We start from the raw sequence: 25,608 nt of genomic DNA, 5'->3' as shown, positions 1-25,608 counted from the left end.
ACCGCTAAACACAAGCAAAGCAACTTGGTGTATGTAGTCCATTGTACTAAGGAGCGCAGATATTACTACAGTAGGGAGACCTAGCAACTCATGAGTATGCACATGGCCCAAGATAGGAGGGTGGACTCTGCAGTCTACTTACAACTCGAGGAGAAAGGACTCTCTTTGAAGGATGGTAAGGTGCACCTTTTGCACACAAAAGAAAACTAGTGAGTAAGAACGGTAACAAAAAGGCCACATATAACTGAAACAGGCAAGGAAGATTTCACACCCGTTTGTGATCAACATGTAATATTAGTTTATCATCGTTGCCTAGGAATTTTGAAGATAGTGCATAATCATCAGACGAACATCTAAACTGTTATCATTTACAGAACAGTGTCTATTAGGCCTCTTGCACACTACATGCGATTTGGATTTGTGATTTGGACCCGTTTTTACTTGTGGTTTACATGTGATTCTGATTTTAAATCGATTCCAATTTTTAATCGGTCCTGTATGCTGTGTTTTTTTCTGCATTTTTGTTCATGTGTTGATAGCATCCAGGGAAAATCAGAATCGTAAGTCGCAAATCGGATTTGTCCTTTGTATTGTGTAAAAGGCCTGAGCTTGACTGTTGACTGAAGCAGGAAGCATACTTGACCAAACAATTTCGCTGACATTTTCAGAATATGCGTTTGCAATCACGTCTCCCACACACGATTTTCTGCATTTGTTAGCGAATGTTGGACTGCTGTGAAATACATTTCAATCAGAAATGCGAGTCGTGCAGTAAAATGCCGCCAACTGTCCAATGTTAAATAATGGAAAAAACGTGAATACAAAACAGAAAGGAACGCAAATGATGTGCGGTTCCCGAGCGGCCATTTAAATCTGATAATAGTGATCTCTTAAGAAATGTCTAGAAATCTCCTATACTCTTTAGAACTCCTGCAAAATGAGGGGAAAAAATGTCTTCTAGAGCAGATAAAGGCGTCCAATTGAAGCGTCCGTATTTTGGGGGGGGATATAACATGACCTGGACAAATGAGAAGCTTCACAGAAATAAATCCAGGTCAGTTCGCTTATTCAATTCACTTTTTTTCCTAAAATTTCACCTAGGTCATATTTTCCCATCTGAATAAAATGCCACCGCAAGCGTTAAAATACTTTTATTAATGTATTTTTTAAAATTATTTTATTATATTAATTTTTTTTTTTTACTGAATTATTTTGACAGCAGTTTTTCTACCTACGTTTGGTACTTTGTCAATTGCAGAGTGCTGAAACATTTTAAAGACTAACGGGTTCTTTTTAACCAGTCTGGTGCTGTTTTGGGATTCTGTTTTTGTTGGCATTGGCTTCAAGGTTGTCCCTAGCACCCAAACCATTCTGTTTTTGTTATTATTTATAATTATTACTCATATGAGAGATTCCTAAAATAAACAAACACACTTCCCATAGCGTAATTCAGTTTCAGCAACAGTATATCATATAAGGGAAGAGCCTCAGTGGGGGAATTTTCCCTATTTCCAAAAACAGGACCACCTCACGTGTGCAGAAGGACAAGGGGCCAACCACCAACAGTAATGGGGCTCACCAGATCGTTGCCACCTCACACACCAGGTGGATCTAGCATGTATCTGCAGAAATATCAACTCCATCTCCCAAACCACGGCACTCAACGACTTCTTGATTCCATAAAAGTAGTATTTAATTGGACATATGCAGTAAAAACACAAAAGAACCATCACGTAACACAGTAATAAAAGCTTCTCACGCTAAAGGTAGCAATACACTTACACCAGCGCGTGTTCTCATCGCATTGTACAATGGTATGCCGTCCACTCGGGCACTGTAGGCGCGGTTTGGATATGCGGCGTCCTGCTCCAATTGGGTCCCCTCTCCCTCTGGCGGCTCCCGCTAACGCTACCACTCGAAAACCAGCTGGTAACTTCCTGCTTGCTGACATCACGACGCTCTGGCTTCGCCCTTCGTGTTTCATCCAATAGGACTCATAAGGGACTGATACTGACGTTCAATCCTTCTGGGAACTTTCTGCTGCAGCTACCTTGGATTTTGTATGTATGAAAGGAAACTGTTTCTGTGCAGTTTGAAACAACTTTTACTATAATTACTCATAGTATGGTGCTTGTCCAACTCCTAGTTGTCTGCCATCCTTCTACTAATCTACGCATAAATATCTATATTACTAGTAATTTGTTTGCAACCCTTTTCATTGTCTAAAAATATATTTGTGATATTACACATGTCCAAAGCAGGAATCCTGTTACTGTACTCCAGTCATGACATTTTTGATTGATATCTTAGAGTCAGGTGTGCTATTCAGCCAATGAACAGTAATGCAGTCCAGTGTCTGGAAAATGCCTACTGTAACCCTTTTTGACAATGAGCAACACAATGCATGTCTGTGAAAGGGCCTATAAGAAAGCCTGAAGACTCTCTGCTTGTCTGTTTCCTTCTGTTGTCTGCTGCACCAGCATATAGGGTGTTGGACTATAGTGTACACTAGCCTAAAACAGTGCCCCCTATTATGTTTCAGTAAGCACTTTAGCCATCACTTGGGGAATAGACGTAGCAATTGTATTATCATGCCAGTGTAAATCCATGGTTTGCACAACAGTCATATTATGACTATTGGGCACATGCGCAAGTATGTTTTCCGAAAGTAGGAGAAATTAGATCCAGTGGATCCCCCTAGGATCTCTGCTCATTACAGCTTTAAGAGGAACGGTAGTGAAAATAACTAAACAGAATACATTTGCTTATTTTTCCCAATATTCATTTATAGATTATTGAGTCATCGTTTGCCCATTGTAAAATCTTTCCTCTCCCTGATTTACATCCTGAAATGTATCACTAGTGGTGACATGTTTAGTCCTGTCAGGTGATCTGTACAGAATGTTTGTTACTGAGAGATCTTTGCACAGAGGGAGATATTGCTTGCTTGGCAGTTGGAAACAGCTGATATTCCCCACAATGCAACAGGGTTCATGTCAGGGCTAGGGCATCACACTGTGAGAGGGGTTTCACCACATTATCAGCCATACAGACCCATACAACACCCCCCCCCCCCCCCATGATCTATTAGAGAAAAGGTAGACATTTCATATGGGAAAGTGGGTACCACTACAGATTGGGATGAAGTCCAATTTTGGTTTAAAGTTCATCTTTAGTAAATCAGACCCTGCAAGTATAAAATGTCAGAAATTATACTTTAGCTGAAGAATATGAATACTGTAAAAATGAGCGTTCAAAGATGTTTGACACCTTTCAGGGCTAGTTCACACTGATCACTGTGCTTTTCAGAATAATTCTGCATGTCAACTCACTGCCCATACAATTCTATGGGCCTGTTTTCAGTACTGTGATGTAATTGATTGTGTTATTCTAACTGGCTGAATGCAGGCAGTGTTGCCAACCGTCAGTAAATTTACTGACAGTCGGTAAAAAAGTCAACAAATCTGGGCTGTCAGTAGTCCATGAAAAACTATGTGGTGTCAGTAAAAAAAAACCTCTCTCTCCCAAAAGATCACATCACTTCTATCAATTCACGTCTAACTCTGGAATGTACACTGCTCTAGCTAAAGGTGGCCATACATCTGTAGATTTGGTGGCCAATCGAGTGTCAGATAAGACAATTATTATTGATATTATAAAAATTAGTGCCACCTAGAGCAATGCCTATACAATCAAACCAATTTCGGGCCAACATTGGTTGCATGTATCGATCGCATGTATCAATTGGACATGCTGGAAAATCTCAGGTTGGCATGCTCGATTGGGTGCATGCAGCGGCAAGGGCTGCGATAATGGAGAACAAACATGATGGAAACCCCCGGTCGCATCCCCCAAATGTAAATGTATCAAAGCGTCCCCCGTCCCCCCCTTAGATGCCGTGCATTAATACTTTTTCTGTCCGGTGTCGGTCACTGCACTCTTCTTCCTCATTCGCGCCCCACGTGGTTGCAGGTGTATTGCACGTGGGGCGCATGTGTGATATCTTTCATTTAATTTCAGTAATATTAGATGTCAGTAAAAATAGTGTTCTGTCAGTAAATTTTTTATGCTTTGTCAGTAAAAATGTATTTCCGAGATTGGCAACACTGCATGCAGGCTTTGTATTAAAGTCTATGTCCAGTCTCCATTGCAGTTCACACTCATAAGGCGTGCACGATGCAACTGAACACTGTGAACCTAGCCTCAAATTTGAGGTCTGAAGGGTCTGTTTAGAGGCAATCCACCTGTAAGTAAGAAAAATAGCATAGTTTTGTTAAAATGACGCTTTTTTTCAGATCGCTGAACTTCTTTACTCATTCATTGCATGTCACTATATTACAGAAACAGCAGCAGATGGATAACCGAACGCACATCAAGCATTTCCATATTTTGGCGTTTTCCAACTCCAAAGAGAATTACAGTCTTCTCTTTCCCGTCTTTTTTGTTATTTTTATGACTGGAGTACTTGGTAATATAATCATCGTTTCAGTTGTGATTCTTGATGTCCATCTACACATCCCTATGTACGTCTTCCTCTGTTTCTTGTCATTGGTTGACGCTATTTTTATGTCTTCCACCCTTCCTAAGTTGTTGGACATCTTGCTGTCGGGTGATCACTCCATCACGTTCCTGCAGTGCTTCACACAATTGTACTTCTTCATGTTTGCTGCCGGCTCTGAGGACATTCTGCTGTCCTGCATGGCGTATGACCGCTATGTGGCCATCTGTAAACCTCTCCATTACCACCAGATCATGAAGAGGAACAAGTGTGTCAGTCTTCTGGTGGGCACCTTGTTATCTGGATCCCTAAACTCCTTATTCATGACCCTCTCAATTTATCAGTTCGACTTTTGCCGTTCTAATCAAATTCAGAATTTCTTCTGCGATATTAAAGCTCTGGAGAGAATTTCCTGCAATGACACTGGATTCCACATTATTCTTTATGTGGAGACTTTGGCATTGGCCCTATGCCCTTTTATCCTCAGTGTGACCTCATATGTTAAAATCATCCAGAATGTTCTGAGCATAAAGTCAGTTCATGGCAGGAGAAAGACCTTCTCTACTTGCTCCTCCCACCTCACTGTACTGTTGATTTTCTATGGCACGGGAATGTGTATGTACATGAAAGCCCCCTCAGACCACTTAGAGGAGCAGGACTTGGTGTTCTCTGTCTTGTACACTGCTATCACCCCCATGCTAAACCCTCTTATTTATAGCCTTAGGAACAAAGAGGTAAAAGGTGCAATAAGTAGAATTATTGGTTGTACAAAGCAGCAGTATCATATCTAAGGAAATATGCTGAGGTGTGCGATTATCAATAATTGATAGGACTATTTAAAGAGTACTCTGGTAAAAACGACAGAGCCTGTCATGACGGAGGATTAGGGGGTTGTTAGGGTTAAATTCTCACCTGTTTATCCCTCCAAGAAGGTAATTGTTCCACTCCCCTCAGAGATGCAGCCATGGTGATTTTTTTCAAAATCACAGTCGAGGCTCTGGCCACCCCCATCTGCATTGCCACGATCTTTCCCAGCTCGGCAGCTGCTGCATCATTGGTGACTGCCAAGCTGTGGGCGGGCTGAGGCAAGGTTTCCCAAGAGCTTTGGCAGCCTTTTCAAACATGACCACAACTGTGTTCCCAAGGAGAGGAGCATAGCATCAACTGTGACCCAATCACCTTGGATCAGGTTAGTATTTAAGCCTGAGACCCCCCAAATCAGTCATCATCATTAAGACAGCCTGTCTGACAGTGCCGAAGGTACTAGGGCCCCCAATACTTTGAATGGGGACCTGGTGGATGCAGGGGCTACGCCCCCTGCTAACGATGCCCTTGCCCAGTTCTACATATTGTGACTATTTAAATTGGAGACCCATAAATGATCAAGCACTAATAAATGGGCTAAGCCCAATAATTTTAGATATCCTCCCTTGTATGTGAAAAAGCATTTAGAGGAGTCTATGGAAGTTCAATGGGGACAAATATTGGATCAAATGAGCGGATAGTCACATGTCATTGTTCAGCGTATAAAAACCATCCTTAATTACACCATTAACCACATTACCCCCGCCCATACGCATTTCTCCGTCCCTTTTTCCATCCTTTCACCCCCAGGGACGGAGAAATGCGTACTTTCCGCGCTCCCGCCGCTGCCCGCGCTCCCGCTCGAACTAGCGCGCACTCCCACTAGTAAACACGCCGCCGGCTGCTCGCCCAGAGATCAATGAACGGGAAAGTCCATTCCCGTTTGTTGATCTAAGCCCCGCAATGATCCGCTGCTTATCCGATCAGCAGCGCGATCATTGTGAAAAAAAAAAAACACTCACAGCCTCCTAGTACTTCCTGCAAGCGTCCGGAAGGATGCTTGCAGGTCGCAATAAACAAAAAGTTACTGTTGCCATCTTGTGGCCAAATAGTAAAACTACATCCTAAAGGATTTTTCACATACAATTACATTAGTTTTACCCAAAAATGAACCCCTTACCTCCCACACTCCCCAATTTTTTTTTTTGTAATAAAAAAAAAAATTACAATAAAAAAAAAATACATAAATAGTTACCTTAGGGACTGAACTTTTTAAATATTTATGTCAAGAGTGTATAACACTGTTACTTTATAAACTATGGGCTTGTAATTAGGGATGGACGCAAAACTGAAAGAAATGCACCTTTATTTCCAAATAAAATATTGGCGCCAAACATTGTGATAGGGACATAATTTAAACGGTTTCATAACCGAGACAAATGGGCAAATAAATTTCATGGGTTTTAATTACAGTAGCATGCATTATTTGAAAACTATAAAGGCCGAAATCTGAAAAATAATACATTTTTCCCCACATTTTTTCCTATTTTCCCATTAAAACACATTTAGAATAAAATAATTTTTGGCATAATGTCCCACCTAAAGAAAGCCTAATTGGTGGCGAAAAAAACAAGATATAGTTCATTTCATTGTGATAAGTAATGATAAAGTTATAGACGAATGAATGGAAGGAGCGCTGAAAGGTGAAAATTGCTCTAGTGGTCAAGGGGTAAAACCCCTCAGTTGGGAAGTGGTTAAAATATATAAACAGTACGCATTAAAAAAAAAAAAAACAATAGAACCCACGGTTTCAATTAATTAGTTGCTTATCACGTATAACAATTACATTATTGTTATAAGACATAAGCAATTATTTATTGGAACTGTGGGTTCTATTGGTTTTTTTTTAAAATGTGTACTGATTATATATTTTAATGGTGTAATAAAGGATGGTTTTATATGCTGAACAATAACATTTGACTATCTGCTCATGTGATACATTTGTCCCCACAGAACTCCCATAGACTCCTCTAATTGCCAGTTCTACACACTGCACTGTGCTACAGATCACTGCCATCCTGGAGGTTACACTTTTATAAAATACAGATATAACATTTAAAAATAAAAATAATATTAATATTGCTTCTTCTTTTGTAGTTTTATTTTCAAAGACAATATTACTGTTTTAAATAAAAAAATAATAATAATGAAATCTCTCCAAGCACAGTAATGTCTCTGGTCTTATCTGGGTTTCAGCTAGACTTGTACAGTCTTCAGTTCTCCTATCCCGTCATCAACATCCGTGTTGCTTATTGAAGCATGAGGTACTCTGCGCTAACATCAATTATAACACTAAACAGAACAATATAGCCAGGCTCTCGTCTGCTGTATGTTGGCACTCCTCCGGGTGTTTCTCAGTCTGTACGGAAGATGTCTGTCTGTGTAGCAGCATCCCTGTGTTGTTCTGCACGCTATAGCCTGGCGGTTGTTTCGTTACTTGGATTTTTCATTGTGTTTGCATTACGGGTTAATCTGAGTGTAGCACTGGTGGACATGGTCAACTCAACATCGAATAAGCAAGAAGACAGAGGTGACAAAAGGTGCCCCAACCACACAAGTCATGCTAGTATGCCTCATCCATCCAAGGTAAGACAGTCTAAAGGATACCTGAATCAACTATGTACTTAAAGGGAGTCTGAATTGAGAGGAATACGGAGCCTGCCATCTCCATTCCCTTATAAACAATGCCAGTTGCCTAACTGTCACACTGAGCATTAGACTTTAATTGTTTTTGAGTAATGCGTCCGTGTAAAAATAGCAATTGGTAATGTAACCATTATTGGAATATCGCACTAACCCCCCCACCTACTCCTAACACTAACCTCCCCCCACCTACACCTAAGACCTACTCCTAACACTAAACTCCCCCACCTACACCTACTCCTAACACTAACCTCTCCCCACCTACTCCTAACACTAACCTCCCCCCACCTACACCTACTCCTAACACTAACCTCCCCCACCTACTCCTAACATTAACCTACCCCACCTACTCCTAACACTAACCTCCCCCCCCCCCACCTACTCCTAACACTGACCTCTCCCCACCTACTCCTAACACTAACCTCCCCCTTCCTAACAATAACCTCCCCCACCTACTCCTAACAGTAACCTCCCCACCTACTCCTAACACTAACCACCCCCACCTACTCCTAACATTAACCTTCCCCACCTACTCTTAACACTAACCTCCCCTTCCTAACAAATAACCTCCCCACCTAATCCTAACACTAACCACCCCACCTACTCCTAACACTACCTTCACCCACCTACTCCTAACATTAACCTCCCCCACCTACTCCTAACACTAACCTCCCTTTCCTAACAATAACCTCCCCACCTACTCCTAACACTAACCACCCCCACCTACTCCTAACACTACCTTCCCCCACCTACTCCTAACATTAACCTCCCCCACCTACTCCTAACACTAACCAGCCCCACCTACTCTTAACACTACCTTCCCCCACCTACTCCTAACATTATCCTCCCCCACCTACTCCTAACACTAACCTCCCCTTCCTAACAATAACCTCCCCACCTACTTCTAACACTAACCAGCCCCACCTACTCCTAACACTACCTTTCCCCACCTACTCCTAACATTAACCTCCCCCACCTACTCCTAACACTAACCAGCCCCACCTACTCCTAACACTAACTTCCCCCACCTACTCCTAACATTAACCTCCCCCACCTACTCCTAACACTAAGCTTCCCCACCTACTCCTAACACTAACCTCCCCCACCTACTCCTAACACTAACCTCCCCCCACCTTCTCCTAACACTAACCTCTCCCCACATACTCCTAACACTAACCTCCCCCCACCTACTCCTAGCACTAACCTCCTCCCACCTACTCCTAACTCTAATCTCCCCCTTCCTAACACTAACCTCCCCCCACCTACTCCTAATTCTAATCTCCCCCTTCCTAACACTAACCTCCCCCCACTTAACACTAACCTCCCCCCACCTACACCTAAGACCTACTCCTAACACTAACCTCCCCCACCTACACCTACTCCTAACACTAACCTCTCCCCACCTACTCCTAACACTAACCTCCCCCCACCTACACCTACTCCTAACACTAACCTCCCCCACCTACTCCTAACATTAACCTCCCCCCACCTACTCCTAACACTAACCTCCCCCCCACCTACTCCTAACACTGACCTCTCCCCACCTACTCCTAACACTAACCTCCCCCTTTCTAACAATAACCTCCCCCACCTACTCCTAACAGTAACCTCCCCACCTACTCCTAAAACTAACCACCCCCACCTACTCCTAACATTAACCTTCCCCACCTACTCCTAACACTAACCTCCCCTTCGTAACAATAACCTCCCCACCTACTCCTAACACTAACCAGCCCCACCTACTCCTAACACTACCTTCCCCCACCTACTCCTAACCTTAACCTCCCCCACCTACTCCTAACACTAAGTGCCCCACCTACTCCTAACACTAACTTCCCCCACCTACTCCTAACACTAACCTCTCCCCACCTACTCCTAACTCTAATCTCCCCCACCTACTCCTAACACTAACCACCCCCACCTACTCCTAACACTACCTTCCCCCACCTACTCCTAACATTAACCTACCCCACCTACTCCTAACACTAACCTCTCCCCACCTACTCCTAACACTAACCTCCCCCCACCTACTCCTAACACTAACCTCCCCCCACATACTCCTAACACTAACCTCCCCCCACATACTCCTAACACTAACCTCCCCCCACCTACTCCTAACACTAACCTCCCCCCACCTACTCCTAACTCTAATCTCCCCCTTCCTAACACTAACCTCCCCCCACCTACTCCTAACTCTAATCTCCCCCTTCCTAACACTAACCTCCCCCCACCTAACCCTAACACTAACCTCCCCCCCACCTACTCCTAACACTAACCTCCACCCATCTACTCCTAACTCTAATCTCCCCCACCTACTCCTAACACTAACCTCTCCCCACCTACTCCTAACTCTAATCTCCCCCACCTACTCCTAACACTAACCAGCCCCACCTACTCCTAACACTAACCTCCCCCCAACTACTCCTAACACTAACCAGCCCCACCTACTCCTAACACTAACCTCCACCCATCTACTCCTAACGCTAACCACCCCCTTCCTAACACTAACCTCCCTCCACCTACTCCTAACATTAACCTCCCCCACTTACTCCTAACACTAACTTTTCCCTTTTTATGCCTAACACTTACCCTCCTTCCCAAGCAGCTGTCAAGTTGTAATTTACGCGAGTGGCTGAGAAACCACTAATTACAGCACCCAAATTACTCACCTGGCACTGCTATAGCCGCGAATTGCATTGCAGTCTAAAGGCTCATACACACATCAGACTATAGTCTTTGGAAAATGAAAGATCACAGACCAATTTTACCCCCTTCCATGTAGTATGAGAGCCATACCTTCACAGTCTTTTCTATGGAGCTGAACTCCCCATCTGAAAAAAATCTTTGCAAGATGCTGCACACACAGATGCTGTACAGACACAAAAGATCAGTATCTGCAAAAGATCTGTTCCTGCCAAAGATCCGTTCCTGCAAATTGCATTCATAGTCTATGAGATCTGCAGATCATCATACACACCTTGTTTAACTGACATTCATCTGCAAATCAGACAATCATCTGCAGATCTGAAAATCCATCCTGGTGGATCTGATCTGCAGATGAATGTCTGTTAAACAAGGTGTGTATGAGGATCTGCAGATATCATAGACTATGAATGCATTTTGCAGGAACGGATCTTTTGCAGGAACAGATCTTTTGCAGATACTGATCGTTTGAATTTCTACAGCATCTTTGTGTGCAGCATCTTGCAAAGATTTCTGTCTGATGGGGAGTTCAGCTCCACAGAATATACTGTGTAGGTATGGCTCTCATACTACATGGAAGGGGGTAAAATTGGTCTGTGACCTTTCATTTTCCAAAGACTATGGTCTGATGTGTGTATGAGCCTTAAGGCAGCACCCAAATTACCAGGTGCAGCATTGGGCCATTTTATTAAAAATTATAATTGAATGGGCGTGAATGGGGCTAGACGATAATTTGTATTGTGACACCCATAATATATTTGTATTACGGCATTTAAAACATATTTGTATTAAGGCACCAGGAAATTTGGGCTTAGGGTAAAGCTGAAAAACAGCTCACCCTGTTCCTGCAAAAGTCCTGGCTGTGTTCATTACTATACCCCCCCTCCCCCCGGGCTGCCATTGAGTCAGGGGTAAGACGCAATTTGTAATTCACATTATGGCTTATGGTGGAGCCGGCTGCGCCCACATCACTGGCTCACTTTTTACCAGACTCGTGCAAAGATTAATGGCAAAGTTATTTCAGTTTTTGACATATGAAATGACAACATACTGCAGCATAGCCAAATTTTTATCTTGACAAAAAAGTGATTAGCGCACACCCTGTATGTACTTCCTTTACATGGTTTACTCTCTTTTGCAAGGGCAAGAAATACAACTGGGATGGAGATACCCAAGGCTGGATTCTTGGCGCTTTTTTCTATGGCTACATACTTACTCAGATTCCTGGTGGATACCTAGCTGGTAAAATTGGTGGAAAACTTCTTCTGGGATTTGGTGTTCTAGGCACGGCTGTTTTTACGCTTTTAACGCCATTAGCGGCAGATTTAGGACCAGGGTACCTCATAGGGGTTCGAGCACTAGAAGGACTTGGAGAGGTAATTTTTTTGCCAGCATAAATTATTCTTATATAATAGCTGGGCTTTAAATAGCAATTCAAATGTGAGCATAGAAAGTAGCATATTGGATCAATTTGCTTCCGATTATAAAAAAAACTTAGATGAGGAAACCCTCATCTCATCTAAGTGTTTTTTGTCATCCGGAGCAATATGGACTGTAAAACAAAAAATATTCCCCACAAAGTGCAATTAACCTGGCATAATATTCAATAAAACTTGTAATAATGTCATCTGTGTAAAAATCTCAAGTCCCCTCCACCCCCCTTCCCTAGCGCAGAATAAAGCAGGGCTGGTAAATGCCAGTAAGATGCATACATTACCTCAAATGAATTCAGAAAACTCTAAGGCCTAGTGCACACCAGAGCGGTTCTGCTGCGTTTTGCGATCTGCTTGCGGGTGTGGATCCGCTAGGGTAATGTATTTCAATGGGCTGGTGCACACCAGAGCGGGAGGCGTTTTGCAGAAACGCATACTCCCGGGCTGCTGCAGATTTTGGATTGCGGATGCGTTTCTGCCTCAATGTTAAGTATAGGAAAAACGCAAACCGCTCTGAAAAACGGCACTTCAGAGCGGTTTGCCAGGCGTTTTTTGTTACAGTAGCAGTTCAGTAACAGCTTTACTGTAACAATACATGAAATCTACTACACCAAAAACACTTCACAAAACCGCAAAATGCTAGCTGAAACGCTACAGAAAAAGAAGAAAAAGCGTTTCCAAATCTGCTAGCATTTTGCGGATCTGCTAGCGGTTTTTGGTGTGCACCAGGCCTAACAGTCAGGAAAACCTTCTCTTCTCTGTTTGCAGTCACACTTAGATCTGAAGAAAAAAAATACCTTTCTGTTGTATTTGTTCATCCTTATCTACTGCAATAAGCGATCAAGAGACAGCTGGGAAGCTGTGTGTCATGTAACTCCTAAACTTCTGAGCAAAGCAAAACACAACTTATTGACCTCTAAATAACCATCTAGAAAATAGCTGTTTGATTATAGAAGCTCTTGTGGTGTAGCTAACCTATTGGAGCGTGCAGGATATTCAGTCTATAGTTACACTTGTCCAAAATGACACAACCAGACCATTGAAAGGTACTGAGCAGATAAAGGGACAGGCTGACTGACACTTGGTAGGCGCCTCTGTAGAAATGATTGGCAGGAGTATAAGCCTAATGTGGGATGTCTGCATCAGTATGGCCTTTGAGTCAATCAGAAGCCAGGGCAAATGGTATGTTCGCCAGACACAGGCCGTAACACCCCCCAAACAGCGCAATCTCCCAGTAGGTAGCTGGTGGCAGGTGCCTCCCCTTAGTCAGTGGACATGGAGGCCATATGCAATTAACTTTTTCTCCTGAGTTTTTTTCTAGGTAATATTTTTAAACTTGTCAATAAAATGCCTTTTAAGTTACCAGCAAGCAAGAAAATACTCCAAATAATTTTGTCAGTACTTTTTTCACCGATTTTTCAGTACTTTTTCAGTTGTAAAGTTGTTACTTTGAATAGAAGATGAAAATGTATCTCCTAGGAGAAAACCCGGGGGAAAAAGATAATTGCATATGGGCCGGGGTCTTTTCCAGTAGGCCTAGACTTGACCTCTGTGGACAATATCTACAAAGAGGTTTTGCAACAGTGAATTTGGAAGAACATAGAAAAACATCTTTATCATTAATGATGTGAGTGAACAGTTTGCCTGCGAATCTCTATGTGGCCGTACTACTTCCGGGTCGCTATGATCCGTAGTAGTACGGCTGTGCTGAGCCGGAGGTGCGCATCTTTCATCGCGCGCCTGTTGCCGGGCACTCTCTGCGCATGAGCGTGACATCACTCATGACGTCACGCACATGTGCAGAAAGTGCCCGGCAACAGGCGCGCGATCAAGGACGCGCACCGCCGGCTCAGCACAGCCGTACTACTACGGATCATCGCGACCCGGAAGTAGTACAGGGTGAAGGGTTCACCGGCTCTATTTATCATCCAACTTCACATCAGGATGCATGAGTCCTACTGAAAAAGGGAACTATTATCTCAGAGGGCACAAAGGACAACTTCAGATCCCAAAGCTTGGTACGCTGACTGTACAGAATGGCTTTTCATGGTAGCCACCAATATAAAAGGTGATTATTCTATTAATTCCGTGCCCACATGTTATATTCCTTATTTGAGTTAAAGGAAATAATGCATCATTTTAAAGTGAACCTGAAATGAGAGGCATATGGAGGCTGCCATATTTCTTTCCTTTTAAACAATACCAGTTGCCTGGCAGTCCTGCTGATCTTCTTGTCTGCAGTAGTATCTGAATCACATACCTAAAACAAGCATGCAGTGAATCCAGTCAGACTTCAGTCAGAAACATCTGAGCTGCATACTTGTTCATGTCTATGGCTAAAAGTATTAGAGGCAGAGCATCAGCAGGACAGCCAGGCAATCTGAAAGGAAATACATCAGCCTCCATATCTCTCTCACTTTAGTGTGCTTTAAAGGACCACAATCGCGAAAATCGTAAAATGTACAAATATGTATGTTTCTCCCAGAGTAAAATGAGCTGTAAGTTACTTATCTCCTATGTTGCTGTCACTTACAGTAGGTAGTACAAATCTGACATTACCGATAGGCTTTAGGCTAGTCCATCTCTTCATGGGGGATTCTCAGCATGGTCTTTATTCTTTATAAAGACATTCTCTGAAAAGGATTTATACAATGATACTGGCCAGCCTCCCTGCTTGCTGCACACTTTTTTGACAGGAGATGGGCTAGTCCAGAACCTGCCGGTTCTGTCAAATTTCTACTACCTACTGTAAGTGACAGCAACATAGGAGAAAAGTCATTTATGGCTCATTTTACTCTGAAAGAAACACACTTCTTATTTGTATGTTATTAAATGTATTTAAAATTTTACGATTTTTGCAATAGTGGTCCTTTAAGCCTTTCATTAAAAAAAAGTGTTATTATTAAAAAAATTAAAATAAAATACACAATACTTTATTTTTTTTCTAAAATACCTGAAACAGAAGATAGATTGGAGTGAAGACAAATGTAAATATTAAAATGTAGGATATATTTTGTTTGTATAGAATTATACTCTCAGAAGAAATAATTATAATACAGAAATAAGAAGAAATAAAAGAAATAATTATATACATGTGGTCCTTTTTATTTCCTCCAAGGAATACGTTTCAGAAGTAAAACTTTCCTTCATCAGGACTATGAGAACTCACTCCCTACACTCACAAAGGCCCTACCTCTAATAAATCACTGGTAGTGCAAATACAAATAGTATCATATACAGTATTTACAGTGGGATGCAAAAGTTTGGGTAACCTTGTTAATCGTCATGATTTTCCTGTATAAATCGTTGGTTGTTACAATAAAAAATGTCAGTTAAATATATCATATAGGAGACACACACAGTGATATTTGAGAAGTGAAATTTAGTTTATTGGATTAGCAGAAAGTGTGCAATAATTGTTTAAATAAAATTAGGCAGGTGCATAAATTTGGGCACTGTTGTCATTTTATTGATTCCAAAACCTTTAGAACTAATTATTGGAACCCAAATTGGCTTGATAAGCTCAGTGACCCCTGACCTACATACACAGGTGAATCCAATTATGAGAAAGAGTATTTAAGGGGGTCAATTGTAAGTTTCCCTCCTCTTTTAATTTTCTCTGAAGAGTAGCAACATGGGGGTCTCTTAACAGCTCTCAAATGGCCTGAAGACAAAGGTTGTTCACCATCATGGTTTTGGGGAAGGATACAGAAAGCTGTCTCAGAAATTTCAGCTGTCTGTTTCCACAGTTAGGAACGTGTTGAGGAAAAGGAAGACCACAGGCTCAGTTCAAGTTAAGGCCTGAAGTGGCAGACCAAGAAAAATCTCAGATAAACAGAAGCAACAAATGGTGAGAACAGTCAGAGTCAACCCACAGACCAGCACCAAAGACCTACAACATCAACTTGCTGCAGATGGAGTCACTGTGCATCGTTCAACCATTCGGCGCACTTTACACAAGGAGATGCGAGAGTGATGGAGAGGAAGCCTTTTCAGCACAAATAGAGCTGCTTGAGATATGCTCAAGCACATTTGTACAAACCAGCTTCATTTTGGAATAAGATGCTGTGATGATGAAACTAAAACGAATTTATTTGGGCATAACAAGGGGCGTTAAGCATGGAGGAAAAATGACACAGTATTGCCAGGAAAACACCTGCTATCTACAGTAAAATATGGTGGTGGTTTCTTTTTAAAGGAAAAGTTATTTCCTTCAACTCAAAAGTTGAGGGACGCATGGATTCCACTCAGTATCAGCAGATTCTGGAGACCAATGTCCAGGAATCAGTGACAAAACTGAAGCTGCACAGGGGCTGGATCTTTTAACAAGACAACGACCCTAAACACTGCTCAAAATCCACTAAGGCATTCATGCAGAGGAACAAGTACAACATTTTGGAATGGCCATCTCAGTCCCCAGACCTGAATATAATTGAAAATCTGTGGTGTGACAGAGAGCTGTTCATGCTCGGAAGCCATCAAACGTGAACAAACTAGAGATGTTTTGTAAAGAGGAATGGTCCAAAATACCTTCAACCAGAATCCAGACTCTCATTGGAACCTACAGGAAGTGTTTAGAGGCTGTAATTTCTGCAAAAGGAGGATCTACTAAATATTGATTTCACACCTGCCTAATTTTGTTTAAACAATTATTGCACACTTTCTATAAATCCAATAAACTTCATTTCACTTCTCAAATATGACTGTGTGTGTCTCCTATATGATATGTTTAACTGACATCGTAACAACCAACAGTTTATACAGGAAAATCAGAACGATTAACAAGGTTGCCCAAACTTTTGCATCCCGCTGTAACCTCTATTGATGCTAAAAATTAACTACTAGGTACAGTCCTCACCATAATGACATGAATTGATATTTGTACAGGGTGTGACATTCCCAGCCATGCACGCCATGTGGTCCTCATGGGCACCGCCGCCCGAGCGCAATAGACTGCTAAGCCTTTCCTATGCAGGTCAGTATTTCAAAGACTCAATGAATCTTTTTGCTTTTAGGTAATACACACAGCACAAAATTGTTAAGCCCCTCTGCTGGCGTCAAGGCCAATCTCCTCTAGTCCTATGCAGGCAGTCAGTGGCAGCAGTAGTTAGTTACCAGATAGGGCTACATACTAGGCACTGGCAGCTTTACTTCTTGGCTGCTGTTGTAAATGAGGCTCTACTGACACTCATTGAATCCCCATAGTAGGGTGAGAATTCAGCTATGGTCTTGACTACTAACTCCACTCTCCCTCACTAATCATATCTCCATGGCCTTGGTACTGGTTCAGAGGTCAAGCAATGGAATTACCAGAAGGTTGAAGAAAGGGGGCATGGTCAGCATGAGAGGGGTGTGATGGGTGGGTAAGAGGTGTGGCAGGGTCGGTGCAAGCAGGACAGGGGCATTATGTAGAAGCTTTCCAGAGGCGCCAATAGAATAAAAGTCACTTAAATGAGCTTAAAACCGATGGTGCAGTGGTGGACCTATCCCATCCATGCGGACAAAGCAAACAAAGGAAGGACTGTGGCATCAACAGTCAAACAACAATTTATTTATACTCCACAGTAAAAATAGGCAACGCGTTTCATGGGCTCAGTCCCGCTTCATCAGGCCAATCAAAAAGGAGCATACAGCTTATCACCATCAAAACCACACAGAGGCGCTCAGTGTGGTTTTGATGCTGAAAAGCTGTATGCTCCTTTTTGGTTGGCCTGATGAAGCGGGATTGAGCCCGTGAAACGTGTTGCCTATTTTTACTGTGGAGTATCAGTAAATTGTTGTTTGACTGTTGATGCCACAGTCCTTCCTTTGTTTGCTTTGTCCGCATGGATGGGATAGGTCCACCACTGCCTCATCGGTTTTAAGCTCATTTAAGTGACTTTTATTCTATTGGCGCCTGTGGAAAGCTTCTACATATTGCTAAGTCCACCCTTGGTGGAGGGTTGTACCCATCTTTCTCCCATCTACAGAGAGCGACTTTTAATCCTGAGTGGGGTCAGGTTAATCTCCCCACCTGCCTTCACAGTGGTTGCCTAATGGTAACCCTGGTTTGTGAGTATTACATTGTTATATTACTCATTGTTAATTTTCATCTATACAGTATCACACTATTGGGCTCTTGGTGTCCCCCCTCCCTTTATCTCAGGACAGGGGCATGGCTGGGTTTCCACACCAGAAAGTCCAGCCAAACATAGGGACTCACTGAACCTTGTTAGTGGCAGCATCCTAGTCTCCTGAAGTGACAGTGTTGTACAACAATATGGTATACAGCCTATTATTCACTTAACCATTATGTGACCGAGTACAACATTGTAGCCCACATGATCTTTAAGGGAAAAGTGACACCCATGCTAATCTAGAAATAAAAAACATATATAAGTAGATAAATACTAGTTCTACTTACATAACATATGCATTGCACTGTCCATGTTATGATTCCTGTGAATTTTATAAAGGAAAAACTGAGAATCCTATTCTAGGCAGTTTCCATCTTTGTTACCTTTGACCTCCTGCGATTTCCTCACCCCACTCTTTTTTTCTCCTCTTACTGATTGTGTATTCGTTACCAGCACTCCTCCCAGAGTCCTCAGACACTCCCACTGAGGTCCCACTGAGGTCAATACTAGGAAGTGCACTGTCTTATGTCATTAGAAGGAGGGGGAACTAGAGGGAAGAGGAGGAACATGTTGTAGATAAAAAGAACCCCAGAATGCATCTGTTTGGCAATGACACTTAAAGGGCCAGTGCTCCTAAGGTATGTGATAACTCCAAACCATAACAGTAGAAAAAGTTTTGAATGCAGGATTAGTATCTTTATCACTTAATACACTCAGACCAGATGCTGTTGAAATTTGATTTTTATGGTGACAATCGCGCTTTAAAGAAACAAATGCAAAATCTTGCTTGCCAGGGTGAGTTAGCGTGCAGTTGTGTAACCATAAAAATATTTTTGTTGTTGTCGTTCTTTGTATGTTCTGAAAAGGTGATGCTGGAAAGAATGAGGCTTGTGTTATTTTCATATATGCAGATATATACCAAATTCTATAGAGTATTTTCTCATTTACCATGTCCTGTTATTCTCACTACACTGATACATATATATATATTTGTGGAATTTCAGTTAATTAGATTTTTTGCCTCTCAGGGGCACAGCTTGGGACAATTGTTTCCCTTCCCCTCTCCGGCTTAATCTGCTATCACATGGACTGGGCTTATGTGTTCTATATTTTTGGTAAGTAACATGATTGTTTCTAAATATGTCATGATTTAAAATTATGAAAACATTGATTTAAAGCAGAGCCCTGAGAAATCTCTCTAAATACTGGTACCTGCATTTTAGAGACGAAATAGTGATCATGTGGCCACCCCTCTGAGGACTTCCTGAGGCATACATTAATTAAGGGTGCCAGGAAAAAGGGAGCGGGGTGAAGCCAACATTTTAAGATATCGTCTATAAAAATGTTTTTTTATCGTTTCTTCATCTTTATCTGAGTTAGAATAATATATGTGTTAAAATAACGATTTTTAAAAGGGCGCAGAAAGAAGCCGAAATTGCAAAATATTGTCTATAACAATGAAAATGAAGAAATATTTACAGGCGTAATGAGGACAGTAAAACATTGGTAAAAATTACCAGGCTCAGATGAGTGAATAGGACTTGTGTTACTACAACCGCATGACACAACAGCAGAGGCGTATCTAGGGGGTGCAGCCATGGCTCGTACCATGGGCACCACAGCACCGTGGGCGCCATGCTTGCCCCTGTGCTGCACCCCCATGCCTGCCGCTGTGCGTTCCAGACACTCAGACCTCAGATCAGATTACTTTGGTTATCTGGGGAACATGGCTACTCAGCAATATCCCAAGCTAAAAAACACAGGCAACCAAAACACGTGCACGTGAGAAAGGATGCTGTTTTTAGAGGAGAAGGGGGATCTGACCTGGGTGGGGTGGGGAAAAATTTCAGTGTTTGACATAGGCTCTATATTACTCAGACACGCTCTGCACAATAGAGCTGTCTCCCCCTGAAGTTGGAACTAGTATTCCTTCTCCACTGGGCCATATACTGATTATGTGCAGGCTTCAGGAATGTTACATAGTTCTACTGAGATGCCACTTGCAATTTACTACCCATTCTCCCACTGTGGCATTTAGTTGAGTACTGGGACCTGAGAGAGATTCATGGTGCTTATGTCTAAGTAAGCAAAGACTGGAATCATTGCTCAGCATTGCCGATGCTGCTGTGAAAACCTACTTTTCTCTGTGCCTGCCCTGTCTTTCATTTGTGGTTACCGGAACCCTAAGATCATGTAAGGGAAAAGGCTAGACCAGGACCCCAATGGTGCTGCATCGCTGATCATTTGTGTAATAGTGATGTTAGTAAATATTCTCCCACTCATTTTTCCAGGTCTGCGAAACAGGAACTGATATGGCCCACTCCTTGGGTTCTTTAGGGTAAAACTAAAAAACTACTACCTCCCAACAGAGGTGCAAAACTGACAATGCCAAAAGGGCGGAGGGGCCCAGTATGGTCAAAATTCTTACAAACAGTCTAAAAAGAAAAAGCCATGTTGGTCTTACATCTCTTGAAGAATAAAGGTGGCCACACACTATACAATTAAAAGATCCAATTTTTCACAAATTCGATAATTTTGATGGTTTGTCCCCAAAATATCAAGAGATTTTCTTTGTTTTCGATCAATAAATCCAATCAAATTTCCCGATTTTTTTTCGATTTTTGGAGATTGGATAAGCTGTAAAATTCAGACCAATTTTATCAAGAATTGTATGGTGTGTGATGGATTGAATTATTTGATTCATGATTGGGGAAAAATTGAACATGAAGGTGTGTGGTGCATTGGTCAGATTTTTGAATTGTTACAATCAGTCTGAAAAATTGATTGCTGGTCTTGAAATGAACAGATATTTAAAAAAAATGTATGGTGTGTGGCCACCCTAAGACCAGTGTTACTGGAAAATCATTTTAATTCAAGCACTATAGAAATCAGTGCTGGCCTTCTTCCTCGGGTCAATTCAAAACAAAAAGTGTTTTTTTGTCCTTAAATACAATATTGTAGTTTAAATGTAATATATATCCACATAAAAGTAAAACTAGTGTTAATAGGTATACTAGGTGCTTCATTTTGTTCTTTGTTCATACAGGGTTATTTGGAGTGTTGTGGTTTCTGCTGTGGTATGTCTTGGTGAGCGACAGCCCACAGACTCATCACGCAATCTCTGACAATGAGAAAGAATATATCCTGTCCTCACTCAAGAATGAGGTAAATTTAAGGCACATTTCAGGTTGAACCCCCATACATGAATAATATATTTTTCCTCATTATTTTACACTCATGTTTTGCTTACATTAACAATATAAGATAACTGTGTCTCCTTAGCATATCAAATTTTGCATGTGTGCAAATTTGTGCAAAACTACTCTTGTGGTATTACCAAATAATTCAGAACAGCTTTGCAGCTGTTGCCAGGGGGTTTCTCGGAGGACTTAAAGGGACTCCGAGCAGTGCAGAAACTATGGAAAGATGCATATCATTTTAAAGCTCCCTTTCTCCTCTTTCCAATGATATATAAACCACCACCCTACGTCTCTTAGTTTTCGCTATTTTCGCGATTGAAATTGCCGCGGCCGCGATTTCGATCGCGAGAATAGAGAAAACTAAAAGGTGTAGGGCAACGATTTAGGTGTCGTCAGAAAGAGGAGAAAGAGAGCTTTAAAATGATATCCATCAAGCCATAGTTATATTGTATTACACAGGACGACACTTTCCCCAGTGTCAGCAGCTCCATTCTGCTGAATGCAGCTGCTGACTTTGACAAAAAGTCGCCCTGTGTAATACAATATAACTATGGAAAGATGATATCATTTTAAAGCTCCCTTTCTCCTCTTTCTGACGACACCTAAATCGTTGCCCTACACCTTTTAGTTTTCTCTATTTTCGCGATCGAAATCACGGCCGCGGCAATTTCAATCGCGAAAATAGCGAAAACTAAAAGGCGTAGGGTGGCGGTTTATATATCATTGGAAAGAGGAGAAAGAGAGCTTTAAAATGATGTGCATCTTTCCATAGTTTCTGCACTGCTCGGAGTCCCTTTAAGGCTTGATGCACAAACCACCGATAATATTGACATTGTTACTGGTACTAACACCAGGATAGTGCCGTGCATAGCGCAATTAGCGTGACCAGCAGTACATGCATACTGTGAGCATTGTGCATGTCATGTTACTTTCTTAACATTACCATAGCAAGTCTTGCACAAGGCCCTTAGATACTTAGGCAAGTGTTACACTTGCATGCGCAGAAGATGCACACGTACTTTTGCCTGCGGTTTTTCTACACCATACTATTTTTGTATGAGAAAAATCATTTAACAACAGGCTGTCAGTTTTTTCCCACATAATTCACCTTAGATGTGATTGAGCCCATTGTTTGTTTTTGTTTAACCACTTCGCTGCTGAGGGGTTTTTCCCCTGCTATACGAAAGTAATTTTCACCTTTTAGCACTCTTTCCATTCATTCGCCAATAGCTTTATTACTACTTATCATAATTAATTGATCTATATCTTGTTTTTCGCCACCAGTTAGGCTTTCTTTGGGTGGTACATTTTGCTAAGAATTAGTTTATTCTAAATACATTTTAAAGGGGAAAAAAAATCATCATTTTTTTCTTGTCGTTATATTTTTAAAATAATACATGCCATTGTCATTAAAACTCACACATTTTAGTTGCCCATTTGTCCCTGTTATTAAAACATTTCTCATATATTTCCTAGTACAATGTATGATGCCAATATTTTATTTGGAAATAAAGGTGCATTGTTTCAATTTTGTGTCCGTCACTAATTACAAGCTCATAATTTCATAAATGACACTAATATACCCTTTTGACATACATATTGAAAAAAAAATTCAGTCTCTAAGGTACCTACCGGTATATCTTTTTTTTTTGTATATTTTTTTATAAGCATGTAATTTATTTTGGTTATTATGGAATAGTGTGGAGGGTAAGGTGTTAATTTTAAATGCAAATGTGGGTCTCTTTATTAAAATAAAGGTATGTAGGTGTAATTTTACTATTGGGCACAAGGTGTCCTCGTGCATTATTTCCTTTAACAGGAAGTAATACGTGGACGTGTTACTTTAAAGTTACAAATGATTGCGGCATCTCATTGATGTGATCATTGACTCTGCGTTCCCATTCATTCATCTCCCCTCTAAAGGGCGGTGGCGAGTACCTGCACGATAGCGAGGGTCTTAATAGAAGGGGGCTGCATGATTTTCGCATGTTCACTGATTGGAAAGATAGCAAGACTGCTCAGATAATACTTTTATGTTTAACCGAGTTTTTGTGGTGGTACAGGTACTCTTTAATCAAAGAAGCAATGAAGTAGTTTTTCTACAAAGTGACTTATTATTAGTTGATAATAGCCGTAATTACAATATATTACCAGTTGTCTCCATATTATTTCTGTTTTTCCCCGTAAATGTTACTCCAAGATGTTTAACGTCAAGGAAGTTCCTGTCTGTGAAATAGTGAAGTCCTTACCCCTGTGGGCCATTGGTATAACCCACTTCTCTGATAACTGGATTGCTTACACGTTGCTCACTTTGCTGCCTACATACATGAAGGACATCTTGCATTTTAATGCTCTGGAGGTAAGCTCAGCTGGAACAGTTAGAAATGATCTTTTTTTATGAAGTATGGTGATTGACTACATGCATGGAATTGTCAGGATGTAATTTAAGGCTGGTTTTATACCTGGCCAGTGCGCTTGCGGTGTGAAGCTCCGCCTCCATCACATCGCATGGTGGGCCGCATCTGTGGAGAGCTTTGGGGGCCACCAGTAATGGCTCGGCAGGCTGCATTTGGCCGGACTTTGGACATGCCTGACTTATGTCTCTGTTTCCAGAATGGTCTTCTCTCTGCTCTTCCTTACTTTGGATGTTGGCTTTGCATGATCATCACTGGCCACGTCGCGGACTTCATGAGTGAGAGGCTGAACTTTACAACCGTAGCTGTGCGAAAAATTTTCAATACATTGGGTAAGCAGATTGTGCATGTGGTGTGTTTGTCATTGGAGGTGACATCACTATTGGAGTAAAATAGCTGTCTAAAATATTGAGCACTAACTCTTGATAAGTGTTCATCACCTGAGCTCTGGGGCCAAATTGACAAGGGAATGCATTTGCATTATTATTTTTTATCCCCTTTTAAAATACAGACATGTCACACCCAAAGTGTACAGAATAAGCTTTTACACTGTGATTACACTAATAGTAAGCCACACTTTGTGCTGAGATCTGCTTGAAAAACGTTCTTTGAATTTTCTGCTTTTACAGATAAAAATGATTTACTACATTATTATTCCTCTACTGAAAACATTATCAAGTACAGGCCACAGGGCTACTGGTGGCTCATATTTTTACTGTAGGGACAAACTTGTATTTTAGAACAGAACTAAATTCAGTATGTGAGTTGGTGTCATTACTGATCAGAGCCTAGATTAGGTTTTTAAAGCAAACAGAAAATAAACCAATTGGTTAAACAACTGTATCTATAGCCCTGATCCCAAATAACCATATAAAAGAGAGGCAGGTGGCACAAGATCGCTGCCCTTGTTGTAGAGGAGCATAGACCTGGGCAACGGCACCAATGGCCAATGTATTATACCAGTAGAAAATGGTCTAAACACTGAAGTGTATCAGCCAGAGTAATTTATTCCACGACTTCCAGATACATGTACATCTGTACCACTGACAATCATTTCAGGGTCAAGTCACACCCCTTCCTTAAAGGGACTCCGAGCTATACCTAAAAAGTAAAATAGTACTCACCGGGGGCTTTCTTTAGTCTAGCGCTGGTCGGGAGGTCCCACGACGGCGTCCTGGCTCCTCTCCTAGGCCCCGCTCCGGAATGGCTGGACGGCGGCAGCCCGGGCGACACTTGGTTGAGTGTCGGGCTCCTTCTTCCGCGTAGGACGCGGCTGATATCACACGCCGGCCGCCTTGCATCATCACGGCGGCCGGCGTGGCAGTACGGCGCATGCGCGCTTAAAGCGCACATGCGCCGCACTGCCACGCCGGCCGCCGTGATGACGCGAGGCGGCCGGCGTGTGACATCAGCCGCGTCATACGCGGAAGAAGGAGCCCGACACTCAACCAAGTGTCGCCCGGGCTGCCGCCGTCCAGCCATTCCGGAGCGGGGCCTAGGAGAGGAGCCAGGACGCCGTCGTGGGACCTCCCGACCAGCGCTGGACTAAAGAAAGCCCCTGGTGAGTACTATTTTACTTTTTAGGTAGAGCTCGGAGTCCCTTTAACTGTGTGTGCAATTACTTATCTCCATATATCTGCACTGCTATATCTGCATTGCTGCAGACAGGCAGACAGCTTGTTTTTCCTATTTAGTTCATTCTACTGCAGCCTGGAAATGGTTAACTGCATGTTACGA

General features: G+C 42.0%; 2 protein-coding genes across 2 annotated transcripts in view; both read left to right on the top strand.

Annotated features, from left to right (window-relative positions):
• The first annotated feature begins 4,278 nt into the window (after positions 1-4,278).
• Positions 4,279-7,618, top strand: LOC137562185 (olfactory receptor 1E16-like). Its single transcript, XM_068273516.1, has 2 exons — positions 4,279-5,232; positions 7,559-7,618. The coding sequence occupies exons 1-2, from the start codon at positions 4,279-4,281 to the stop codon at positions 7,616-7,618; spliced, it is 1,014 nt and encodes a 337-aa protein (XP_068129617.1).
• Positions 7,619-7,732: 114 nt separating this feature from the next.
• The window catches only part of LOC137562184 (sialin-like), a 29,856-nt gene continuing 11,980 nt past the window's right edge, over positions 7,733-25,608 (top strand). Inside the window, exons 1-7 of the mRNA XM_068273515.1 lie at positions 7,733-7,948; positions 11,851-12,084; positions 17,029-17,116; positions 19,286-19,372; positions 21,304-21,422; positions 23,658-23,816; positions 24,071-24,203. Of these exons, the coding sequence (XP_068129616.1) occupies positions 7,733-7,948; positions 11,851-12,084; positions 17,029-17,116; positions 19,286-19,372; positions 21,304-21,422; positions 23,658-23,816; positions 24,071-24,203 (1,036 nt within the window). The remainder of the gene's footprint in view (positions 7,949-11,850; positions 12,085-17,028; positions 17,117-19,285; positions 19,373-21,303; positions 21,423-23,657; positions 23,817-24,070; positions 24,204-25,608) is intronic.

The sequence above is a fragment of the Hyperolius riggenbachi genome, chromosome 3 (assembly GCF_040937935.1).
Source record: "Hyperolius riggenbachi isolate aHypRig1 chromosome 3, aHypRig1.pri, whole genome shotgun sequence".
In the NCBI taxonomy this organism is placed as follows: Eukaryota; Metazoa; Chordata; class Amphibia; order Anura; family Hyperoliidae; genus Hyperolius; species Hyperolius riggenbachi.
The sequence above is the reverse complement of the archived record's forward strand: the minus strand, read 5'-3'. Positions and strand labels throughout refer to the sequence as shown.